At 38.9% G+C, this 13,083-nt stretch overlaps 1 protein-coding gene across 1 annotated transcript in view; it reads right to left on the reverse strand.

Moving 5' to 3' along the window:
- Nucleotides 1–10,271, reverse strand: part of LOC133614578 (tumor necrosis factor receptor superfamily member 19-like) — a 27,789-nt gene extending 17,518 nt beyond the window's left edge. Inside the window, exons 1-3 of the mRNA XM_061972654.1 lie at nucleotides 10,151–10,271; nucleotides 9,508–9,593; nucleotides 5,901–6,014 (exon numbers count right to left, since the gene is read on the reverse strand). Coding sequence (XP_061828638.1) covers nucleotides 5,901–6,014; nucleotides 9,508–9,567 — 174 coding nt within the window. The 5' untranslated portion in view covers nucleotides 9,568–9,593; nucleotides 10,151–10,271. The remainder of the gene's footprint in view (nucleotides 1–5,900; nucleotides 6,015–9,507; nucleotides 9,594–10,150) is intronic.
- Between the last annotated feature and the right edge of the window lie 2,812 nt (nucleotides 10,272–13,083).

Here is a 13,083-nt window from a genome sequence, read left to right on the forward strand (position 1 = left end):
TGGAATGGGGGGTGGTGATGGTGGGAAAGCAGACTGGCGAGAAATGAAAAGGGATTTTCGAGGCAAAGATGTGACAGCGATGGCACAGAGGAGTCAGTGCAGAGGATGAGGAATTCCGTAGTCCGGAGGCAAACACATGAGAGCTTGATACTCAACGCTTGAGTCAAGCCTGGCCTTAGCTATTGCAGCTGTTGTTATGACCTCTCCTTTTAAGGCCTCGTTGTCCAGGAAGAAAAGAACGGCTAGTTGATGAGTGATAAGGAGTGGAAAGACAACTTGACCAGGCAGGGGATACAGAGGAGCTAGACACAGCAGTTTCCTCACTCATGGCCCACTGCCACATTAAGTTGAGGCCCTGCTAAGGATGCATGCCTTGCTATGTGGCAGTAGTGGCAGCTATGGGGTCACCCTATGACAGAATGGGGGGCTGACACGAACCAGTGCACAAAAAGAAAAAGAAAATTGAGTTATCTTCTGCTTCTCTGCTGAACAGTGCTGAACATCACAAGGAGTCATCATCACTGACCAGCTAACAAAGCTTAGCAAAAATGACACTGTGCACTGTACGTGAACAATCAGGTACGGGACTGTACGATAATACATGAAAAGGTCAGGAGAAACAATGCAAAATAATACATGATTATAAAACTACCCACACCATATGGACACATGTTTTAGGACATTGGACTATTGACCCTGATACAATATATTCTCGTTAATTGCAAAGATGTTTGATTGGGTCAAGTTCCTCAAAGCATGCCTTTAAAGACCTTGCTCTGTGCACTGGAGTCACGCTGGAACAGAAAACTGCCTTCCACAAACCGTTCCAACAAAGGTTTGAACATATAATAATCTTGTTTCTTTTCAAGAAGGGTGACTGCAGGTTATGTTCTAACTACGGAGGAATCACTTTTCTTTATTCAGAGTTTTGGAGAGAAGCATACAACTGTTAGTCGAACTTCGACTACAGGTTTTCGTCCGGGTCGTGGAACGCTGGACCAGCTCTGCACCCTTGCGTGAGTACTGAAGGGTGGATGGGAGTTTGCCCTTGTGCTGTCCTGTGGGATGTGCTCCAGTAGTAGTTGGTCTCTATACAGCCTTGTTCACATTACCAACAGTAAGTCAAACCTTTTCCCGGTGAACTTTGGCCTTCAAAAAGCTGCACTTCTGTTCACATTTTTCATGGACAGAATTTCTGTTGTTTGGGGGTCTATAGAGTCTCATCTCTGTTATTTACGGATGATAGTGGTCGTGATTACCTCATCAAGCTGTGACCTTTTGCTGAATGTGAAACAAACTCAGCACTTCCAAATCTGAAACCCTGGTTTTCAGCCGGAAAAGGATGGATTGCACCATTTGAGTTATAAATGGTAAATGGGTTATCTTTGTATAGCGCTTTTCTCTCTTCAAGGTGCTCAAAGCGCTTTGACACTATTTCCACATTCACTCATTCACACACTGACAGTGGGAGCTGCCATGCAAACCCGACCCATCAGGAGCAAGCGTGAAGTGTCTTGCTCAAGAACACAACGGACATGACTAGGATGGTGGAAGCCGGGGATCGAACCAAGAACCCTCAGGTTGCTTGCACGGCTGCTCTACCAATCGAGCCACGCTGTCAAAGTGTCTGCAGTAATGTGGTCAGGGTACCAGACCACCGTGGTAAAGCAAAGCTCTTGATTTATTGATCTACGTTCCTACTCTCACCTCAGGTTAAAAGCGTTGGGTAGTGATCAGAAGTCATCCAGAGGGACACAGCCCTCCTGGACGCCTCCCTGGTGAGGTGTTACGGGCATGCTCAGCGAGGAGGACATGCCCAGCCGAGAGGACACCACAGCGTAGACCTAAGGAGCACTGGAGGGATTATGTCTTGCAACTGGCCTGGGAATGCATTGGAGTCCCCCAGTAGAACTAGAAGAGGTGGCCGGAAGTCTGGGCTTCCCTACTGAGACTGTTGCCCATTGTGACCTGGACCCGGACAAGCAGAAGAAAATGGATGTATGGATGTGGTTTTACTCATCAGTCAAGATTCAAGGATAGGCTAAGGAATCTAGTCCATCTCTGACTGGTTTACGGACTCAGGTTGCGTTCAAACTTATGTTTGGTTTGGTTAAAGTAAACAATGATGCAAATCAAAAAACAAACAAGCTGGCACTTGAACTCTGGTGTGGTTCGGTTTACTTGAGCTCTACACAGACCCAAAGACACAGACCGGTGTTAAAATGAAGAATGCAGAATTTACAAATATTAAGACAAAATGCATTTGAAGTAATGTCTCTCTTCTCTGCTCGCTCCCTCCCTACATGTGTGACAGTGACGTTCTTAGATAGTATATTGTAGAAACTTTTTGTAAAATCTTAGCTGGGAAAAATAGCAGAATATATTTTGGTTTGGAGTATTTGAGTTACTTTCGTCACATATGTGACGAAAGCTGCCCAATCAAGTCCTTACTTTATGCAGATGTTCTTTACTGTCCCATATGGGACCACAACAAATTTGCAATGCGTCTTTGGTCCTTATAGTGTCAGTCTCATGTACTAGTTTGGTTGAGTCAGCCAATAATAGTGGTGCAAAAAGGGATGGGGGTGTGGAAAGAGGGGAGCCCAGACTGAAGCATGTTCACACAGAGATATTTGTGAGATTAGAGAGGAATCACAAGGGGGGATCAGTCATCTGATCGGGTAATGAAGCCATTCTGAACACAATGTTCGTAACAGCGCTAAGCCTGATGAGAATATTCCATTTTATATGTGCTCTCAAGTTCCTTTCCCTAACGGAGGACTTTCTTAAGAGTCTTGCATAGTACAAGATGTTGACACATCAAAGTAATGCGCTTTTCCAGCCTGCACCAAAAGGCAATCCACACCCTCTTTTTCATGCTTGACACATCACACAAAAAAGAGAGAGGATGATTTTAACTAAATTAAAAAAAGGGTTATAATGGATGTTGCCTCCTGTGCGTGGGTGTTTTTTTTGCTACAGTTAAAGTGCAGGGGCTAATTGATGTTTGTCAGCCCGCCTCAGTGCAGCGTCCAGAGGCAAACCTCTATTGCTAACGGGAGCACATTCCTTTGGGGTCTCTATGGCAGCTGCACGCAGGGAATCCAAAAGTCTGCTTCCCTCTCAAGCAGTCATGTTTGAATTTGACCAGATTGTCTTGGTTACTAGAGCTTGTTCCATGGGAAACGTTCTCTCTCGGGTACTCCGCTGTGAGCTGGCATCCTGCTTACCTCCACAAGAGGGAATGAGGCAGCCAATTATTAACCTGGAAGACCCCAGGGTGCTAGCTGCATTTATGCCTGTTAAGCTGGCAGAGGAAGGCTAGCAAAGTCTGTTTCTACAAAGAGTGTGCCTGTCGCATTATTAAAGGCAACTGGGCTTCAGTGCATGTGTGCAACAGATGTCAGATTTATTTTCACCAGCTCTTAAAGCTTAGCTGCAGTCTCTCTACCTTCATTTGCTGTAAGATAAGACTATTAAGTTTCAAGTTACGTGTATTTAAATGAAGTAAAAGTATATTCAGTTACAGCTCAAATATACAATTGAAACACTACATTAAGGGTACCCTTATAAAGTGTTAACTATTGTCAAACCCTTTGTAACTCTAATACTTACTACTTATTTATTATTTAATCATATTATATGGCTTATAGCAATGTATTATTACCATTTTATATTTAGGGTAGTGTTTGTGAATTGTTCATATTGATGTTATTAACACTTTGTAAATAATTAAGTACTACTTAAATCAGAGGTTCTTAACCTTTTTGACCTCGGGGTCCAACTTTTCCACTACCTTAACACTAATAACACTGAATATTAATTTAATAATAAGATTTAATAATTATATCCAACCTACTTACAGTTTAACAGGACAAACATTGTCAAATGATTTGTGTGTGTATGTGTGTGTGTGTGTGTGTATGTGTGTGTGTGTGTGTGTGTGTGTGTGTGTGTGTGTGTGTGTGTGTGTGTCTTTTGTCTCGTCTTGTCTTGTTTTATAGTAACAGTGGTACTATTGTATTGTTAGTGTACAGGAGCTTTTCTTGTTTTTGTTTGTATAGTATTGTTCTTGTATTATATTGTTTATGTTAAATGTGGAATGAGTGAGAGGGGTTGGGATATTATAAGCATTTGCTTCATCCAACCCCTTTTCAAGCCTTGCATAAATGTCCCTGCCAAAATGTTTAAAAAAAAAAGGTGTGTGTTGTACTGTGCAGGTTTGAAATAAATAATTCAATCAATCAATCAAAGCAAGTGTTAATCACAAAGATTATTATCAAGACTTTGGTCATGATGATTGCAAAAATAAATACTATCGTAATCAAATGTACTGTATAAGGAAAAAACAAATACACATACAATCACGCACTGCTAAAATAAATCAATTCTAACTAAATTAATAATATTAAAAATATATATTTCTTGAATAAACTTTGAATAAAATTTAAGTGCAAATGAAAATACAGCTTAACCACTTTAGTCTTATTTTTTGCGCTTAAGAGACTTCTCCATGATTTTAGCTTCAGACTTCTGCTGTTTGGTTTGATATTGTCATTACTGCCACAAGTGGTGGAAAAGTGTATTATAACGGAGTGCCGCTGCGGCCCATACGGATCACAGCTGAGAAACTGATGTTTTGGCCGCCCAACAATGGACTATGTTAAGAAACACTGATTTAAATGTTATCATATGGCTATAAGAAATGTATCACCTCTTTATTAAGCATAAGCAAACTCGCTACTGATCATTTTATTTACCATTAATGAGGGAGTCGTGCGGTTCACAGATACAACTTTACAATAAAGGCACCCCATAAAGTGATCACATCTTATAAACCATTTGTAAAGCATCAGGTAACAGATATAAACAGCTTTCTACCAAGGTTCACTATTATGTATTAATTATATGGGACGAGTTACTAATCACTTAATAAACCATTTCCTACGGTGCCAAAAACACATAACAATAGGTGTATGCCTTTAAGTGTTTACCAATTGTGCAGAAGTAGATTAATAATGATCATATATCTTTTAAATACCAATTGTAAACAACTTACTACTAATTTGCACCAATGTATTCATTACATCTTATATGTTGCATAACAATGCATCCACATGGTATTAGGCAATAAGACACGAGTTAACCACTTTATAAACCCATAATAAACAGGTTAGCAATACTGGTTGGTTTTGCTGATGTTTAGCGGATGTTTGTGATGGCAAAACATGTATAGGGAGATTGTTCCTGGAAGGTCTGTCTTTTTACTTATTGTCCAGTTCCCCCATCATCACATTCAAAGAATTGTGGTCAAATTCCTTTTCATATATTTCAGTGTGTCTTGCAAATGGTGGCTGGCGGGTAATAGTTTACTCACATTTCCATCACTGTCTACACAAGGAGGGAAAGTCTTGAGCGGAGCTGACACCACAGAGAGAGAGGCCTGTTCATACAAAGCACTCCAAAAAAAAAAACTATCGCCAACCCAGAAAGCGGCAAGCTTAGGCACGGCTTCAAACGGCGCAGACAATGAGCGGGAGAGGGTGCCAGGGAGGTTAAAAACAATGGAAGCCATTCAGCCGGTTAAAAGTATGGGTGTGACTGAATAAAGACAGGTCAGCTTTTTAGACTAAAGCTAATAACGGCTTGGCTGCTCTGCGCATGAATGAGAGGAAGTCATTAATAACCATGCTTGCCTGGATAAGATACTCTTCTAAATACGTAGTCATGTCCACTCTTGGCATGTTTCCCCTGTTTTTTAATCAACATGACTAATCTGAGCAATGATGTTGACGGAAGTTGCTTGAACAGGAGTGTTCTGCTAAAATAAACCATGCTAAATGTTTTAACTTAAGCTTCTGAGAGAGAGAAAAAAAACACACGGAGGAATTTTTCCCAACCTTTGATAGCTCCTGTCCTGCATTGCATTGCTTGCAGGCTTTACAATTCCCAAACTGGTCCTTGTACTCCTGTTCCCTGCATTCCCTGCTCTCCTCCTCGCCTGTCGCAGGAATCTGAGCAAGAAAGAGCGGAGGACGGTTAAGATATTCCTGCATTGCAACATTTTTATCATCATAATCATAATTGTAAGGCTTTAAAGACGCCACGTTTGGCACTGAGGAGATGACATTATATGATTGTCACAGGGGCAGAGAGTCACGCATCGCCAAAAAAACCAAAAATACAGAGGAATCTGAGAGATAATGTATGAAAAGTACAAAAGCTCTAACGTCTGTGTCACAAAGCTGTAACTTGGTTTTCATTCCAAAAGGTACGACGATGACCGAATCGTACAAAAACTGGAGCAATTTTTTCCAAGTAAGAAATAATGCAAATCCAATTCATCTGTTCCATACACCCAAACATGTACCCAATTTATAGACCAGTGGTTCGCAAACTTTTTTTCACCAAGTACCCCCTCAGAAAACAGAATAGCAGCATTAGAATACAGTAGCGTAGTCAGCTTAAATATTCATTAAAAACAAAGCAGAGGTTTTATTTAACAAGTATATTTCTTAGTTTTGGCCACTGTAACATTACATGCAGTTTGAATAGTAACACTGTTTGAGTATTTAATTAAGTGATTTTTGGGCGTACCACTAGATAGAGCCCTGTACCACAGTTTGAGAATCACTGTTAGAGAATAAGGCCCTGTTAATCACACCTAACCTTATCCATGTCCACACACAACAATGCCACCATTTAAGACCCCCACCCCCCTCCGTCCGCCGGCGCAACGCGACCTAGTACGCATGCGTGGGGGAAAAAAGCGTCCATCTGCTCTCCACTAGATGACTTTACTTCACTGTGAAGTTATTTAAAAGAGCTATATTGTAAATTGTTTGCTGTGCGTTTTACATTTGTTTGCTGTGTTTTGTGTGCAAGTTTTTAAATTAAAAGGTATCTGAACAATATCCAGTGTTCTGGTATTTTAATGAACTAGAATCCAGTGTGCTGTGGGGCCCTATTGTAGTGAATCACACCTGAGCCATCATAAATTAATCAAATGTTTATTAGACATGAGAAAGTAGACAACGCGATAAAGAACATTTTACAACAATTAATCGAGACAGAGAATACCCAAAGTATTGTTGTTGTGGGTTGACTCCGTCGTTGGGGTATTATTTTGTGAGATATGACGTCAGGGGATGAGCTGGGTCACCCCAAAGAAAAAAAGGGACCGGACCTTCATCTTCCAGCAGATGTTTGGGACACGAGTGGATGGTTCCATCTTTCAGCTGCGCACTAATGGCGGAGTTAGCTAAGATGCGGGCATCATGCACGCTGCCTGGCCATTTCACAGTCACACCCATAAAGCAATATTTGTAGTCACACACTGGCTATCACGATCACATCCACGGGAGGAAGGGACGAAGTTTTTCGGTAAATAGACTCACAGCTGACCCGGACATTTGAAAGTTCTCTTGCCGTGTGAGAAGTGTTGTATCCGAAATAGCTACAATCGCCCGTTGCCTTCCCTTAAGGTATTGATTTGTGATTTCCAAAAGCGCCTGTACATGTAGAAGAAGGAGAAATACGGGCATGTCTGGATGATCCGCCTCCATCTTTGTTATGAAGCTGCCTTTCTGATGTCTTTTCCTGTGTGGAGTGCGGGCTTTGTGGCGTCACTTCCTGTGTGGGCGTGGTCTTTCTGGCGTCACTTCCTCTCCGAACTCATTTTGTAAACGATCAATGAGTCCATACAAAGCTAAGTGCCGGAGATTCAAGAATTACACAGCTGACTTACCCATGTAAAAATTTGTCTGAGGAGGGGGACCTTAAACGATGGTTTAGTGTGGCTGAAACGGGCTTAGGCTAAATAATTATTAATTTAAGGGGTTAAACGCCTTAGTGTAGACATGGCCTAAGTGTATTTATACATGCAGAAAATAGTGTGAAATACATACAAAGGATGAACTTTTTTTTTTACATCCCTTTTAACTGGGATGCCACGCAGACGCCACTCTCGTACTTCTTGAATTCAATAGTATTCTCACCTTCTTTATCAAAGTGCAACTTTACTTGGTTTATTTTGCAGTCGTGATTTTTAAAAAGCACAGAGACTGAGGTTCTAAGAGATTTTTTTTGTCTCTGCACTCGATTCCGCAGAATGTATGCCAGTTTGTTACGCGCACTTTTTGTCCCTTCGATAACCGAAACAACATACCGTTTTTTCCGCACTATAAGACGCACCTAAAAACCTCAAATTTTCTCAAAAGCTGACCGTGCGCCTTATAATCCGGTGCGCCTTATATATGGACCAATATTGAGCCACAACAGGTCTCGCAACCCTAGCCTCTACTGTAGCGTCTATTCTATGCGCCTTATAATGCGGTTTTGATTGATTGATTCAGACTTTTATTAGTAAGTTTCACAGTGAAGTACATATTCCGTACAATTGACCACTAAATGGTAACACCCGAATAAGTTTTTCAACTTGTTTAAGTCGGGGTCCACTTAAATTGATTCATGATACGAATATATACTATCATATATACTATCATCATAATACAGTCATCACACAAGATAATCATCAGGGTGTATACATTGAATTATTTACATTATTTACAATTCGGGGTGTGGAGGGGGGGGGGGGGGGGGGGTTAGGTTTGGTTGTTATCATCAGTAATCAACAATAGAGAACAGAAAAATTGATATTGAAACAGTGTAGGTCTGACTTGGCAGGATATGTACAGCAAGTAGTGGACATAGAGAGAGAGTGAGAGATCAGAAGGCATAAGAAAAGTATCTACATTTGATTGTTTACATTTGATTATTAACAATCCGGGAATGGTGTTAGTTTAGGGTTGAAGTTGCCTGGAGGTGTACTTTTATTGCGATTTTGAAGGAGGATAGAGATGCCCTTTCTTTTATACCTGTTGGGAGCGCATTCCACATTGATGTGGCATAGAAAGAGAATGAGTTAAGACCTTTGTTTGATCGGAATCTGGGTTTAACGTGGTTAGTGGAGCTCCCCCTGGTGTTGTGGTTATGGCGGTCATTTACGTTAAGGAAGTAGTTTGACATGTACTTCGGTATCAGGGAGGTGCGCCTTATATATGAACAAAGTTTTAAAATAGGCCATTCATTGAAGGTGCGCCTTACAATCCGGTGCGCCTTATAGTGCGGAAAATACGGTATATACTTTTGGCATAAACTGCAAATATGCAAAAAATGAGTCGTACAAAAAAAATGGGTAAAATATTCGATTATGGAACGATATATTTAAAATTTTGCAGTATAGATTTACAAAACATTTGTTCAAACTTTTAAGTAAGTCCAAAGTTGTTTGTGGCGAAGAGAAAAAACGATTGTATTTTGTAACAAATTAGTCATTTATGATATCTTATGAATCAAAATCGAATCGATTCGAGAAATTGGCCATGACACCCAACCCTCGTCATATCCTCGTATGTTAAATACACACTGTGCGTTTTTTTTTTTTATAACAATAACACAAAACCTAGCAGTTAAACTCAAAATAATTGGAGGGGGAAAAAAACTTACCAGAGTTGAAAATATGACCTGTGCGGTTATGACAAGGGAGAGTTGGTTCATCTGGACCATTTTGTTGAGCCTTTTGTAGCTAGCAACTGGAGGAGACAAAAATGAATCATGTTTTAGATGGATTTTGATGATGATGAGGATAGTTTTACTGGTATACAGACGAGGTGTCCCCAAAAAAATAAAATAAAAATAAATATATATATATATATATATATATATATATATATATATATATATATATATATATATATATATATATATATATATATATATATATATATACTTAAACAACAAACATGGGAAAAACTGAGCAAAAAGGCACAATGTTGGCAGAAAAACGAATAATTGCACAAAGCTTTGTTATAAAATATACAGCCACTGACATAAAGCATGTATATAGGCACAGCTAAAATATCTGTAAGAAAGAGGATGCAGCAGCTAAAAACATTCTATATTCGACTCGTGACACACATTACAAACACACAATGAAAATAAGACTATTAAGCAAAACGTGCAAAAACGCTTTAACGTCAACTCTTCATTCATTGCAAAGCTAATGTTACATCTTGTTCAACATAATATGGCTCATTGGGTTTTTTGTTGTTTTCTTTGCACGCTTTGACAAAGCAATCAGAATTCTTACCTGCTAGCTACAAACAAGCAGGTCCAGATAAAGGTCCGAAGCGGTCCTGTGTGGGTGTTGCGCAGCGGTGTCGCTCGCCGCTCCGCTCGCTTTCAACACAAGACAAACTTTAAACAGCAGCCGACAGATCAAAGGCGGAGCCGAGGTGGGGCGTCTTGCACGAGCGCGGTGATCTGATCTGAGAACAGCTGACTGGCCGACATGCGTCACATTAACCGTCGCGCATCTGGTCTGGAAGCAGCTTGGCTCACAAAGCTGCTCTGAGATCATTTAGATGGACAAAAGGCTGTCTCGCAGACTGAAACGTTATAGAACATAATTCTTTATTGTCATCAAATATGAGCGCATGACGAAAACAAACACATTTATTTAGTGGCCTAGTAAATAATCATAGTTCATGTAGATGCAAGTACATAAAGCTGTCGTATGGGGGCGCTGTTTTTCAAAATTCAATGTAGAATAGAATAGAATAGAATGGACTTTATTGTCATTATATTTGCATATAACGAGATTAAGGACTCCAATTTAAAGTGCGGTAGTGGGAACAAATATGGGATTAAAATAAATAAATAAAATAAAATAAATTAACAATGTAATGTATGTATTGTAATGTAACAATGTAATGTATGCGACAAAAAACATCTCAATAGTTGGTAATAATTTATAAAACAGTATAATACAACATGTACGTAACGTACAAGTAATACGTACCTATTTATACCATTTGTATATTATTAACATTTAAAATGCGTTTAAATGCCACACATTTAAAATGTGTGGCATGTCATAGGGATCAAAAATAGGCATTTTTGTTAGTTTTAATCATGTATTATTCATTATTACCTAACGAGTTATGGTATGTATTTAATCATGACACAATGTACTAACAATACACAATAAAATTGACTACATATCTTAACAGGTCTGGACATGTCCTGTAAAGATATTTTAAGGTCAGAGGATAGGGGGCGCCAAAAATGTCAAAATCCGCAAAACCAATTGTTTTTAAAGCCGCGCCCCCTCAATGACAAACACAGTAATTTGATTAATCTGTGCAGGAAAAAAGGTATTCACCTTGCATTTCCAGTGGCATCATAAATGATAACAGAGAAAGTTATTGTGCTTTGCTTCATTATTTGTACCGTTGCAGTATTGGCCAACATGTGTTAGAGTACATACTATATCTGCACCACAGCAGAAACAGGAAAAGCTTAAAGTCATAATTAGAGGCAACCGTAAAAGTTGGCGTCATCTGGCCACAACTCAACAACGGTCTTGCATTTGGAGACCATTGCAATCAGTATTCTCCTTAGTGAGTTGCAGATGTTATAGTAAATGTGCTTAACGATTATACAATATACCAATTAAATAGATGGTAATCAGTGTGCAGCTGCAGTGTTTATGGATCTAACGTAAGTCTTTGACGCAATTAATCATAATATGGCATGGTCCTGAACTGGGTAAGAAGTTGCCTAACCAACAAGAAGCAATACGTGAAGTGAGACCATCACATGTTTGCAGCGCTAAATATATCTTGTGGCGTACCCCAAGGATCAATACTGGGACCACAATTGTTCTATCTCTATATAAACGACATTTGTAAAGTTACAAAGGACTTAAAGTTAGTATTATTTGCAGATGATATGACTGAGTTTTGTTTAGGAGAAAACACACAGAAGCTAATACAAATATTAACAGAAGAATTGAATAAATCAAAGAGATGGTTTCACATAAACAGACTATCTGGGAATCTCCGTAAAACTATAATAATGCTAGTCTGTAACGGCAGAAGAGAAAGTCAAACGCAAATACAAATAGACAAAGTCAATTTTGACAGAGTAAAATAAATCTTAATTACAGGAGTAATAATAGATGATAAAATGAACTGGAAATCTCATATAAAATATACAATATAAGGTGGGAAGAAATATTTCAATAATGAATAAACAAAATATGTCCTGCACCAAAACTTAATCTATGTTCTCTACTGCTCGCCAGTGTTACCATATCTGAGTTATTGTGTAGAAATATGGCGTACTAACTACAAAAGTAAACCTCATTCACTAACAGTGTTACAAAAGAGGTCAGTTGGAATAATACTTAACATTGAATATCGAAAACATACAAACCCTATAAAATAAAAAATAGTACAATTCAATGATTTGGTGCATTTGCAAACAGCTAGAATTATGCACAAATCGTACTATATATAACCTGCTACCCAAGACTGTACAACAATTATTCTCAACCAAAGAGGAGAAATCTAATTTAAAACATTTGTATGCACGTACAACACTTAAGACCTTTAGTATATCAGTGGGTAGAACTAATTATGTGAAGTACATCTTGTAACTGTATGCATGTTCAAAATTAACTAATACCATAACATATTTATTATTATTTTCATGTATCAGGACACAAATGTACGAGCAATATGCATCATTTACAATGAACTGGCAGGATTTATGATATTAAGAATCATACAGGAGGAGATTGTATACATGCTGTTGTGTATTTGCACCAAAGGTACAGAGGACAAAAGTTCAGCACTGCAGTAATAGTAACTAATTACCATACATGTCTGCACATGTCAGTTTCAGCAAATCATGTCATTATTTGTGCTAATGCATTGCTTAACATAGGGGTGTCCAAAAGGTGCCTCTAAATAATACTGTAGGGTACCGTTTGTGGAAAAAAATGTGAGCACTATAACCGCTGGTTTGTATGACTCTGGCTTTCTTTGCAACGCTCTTGCAGGGATGTAATGTATCTCTTATGCCAAGCCACACAAGGCATATATTAAAGTAATTTTAGACATTAAAGTTATTTTGGATTAAAACATTTTTTTAAATGTACTTACTTACAAATTCCTCACTTTACTTAAGTATTAAACAAAAATATCAAACAAGTAATGATTTTTTATTGTGATCCTT

Source organism: Nerophis lumbriciformis, linkage group LG17 (genome assembly GCF_033978685.3).
Source record: "Nerophis lumbriciformis linkage group LG17, RoL_Nlum_v2.1, whole genome shotgun sequence".
Taxonomy (NCBI): Eukaryota; Metazoa; Chordata; class Actinopteri; order Syngnathiformes; family Syngnathidae; genus Nerophis; species Nerophis lumbriciformis.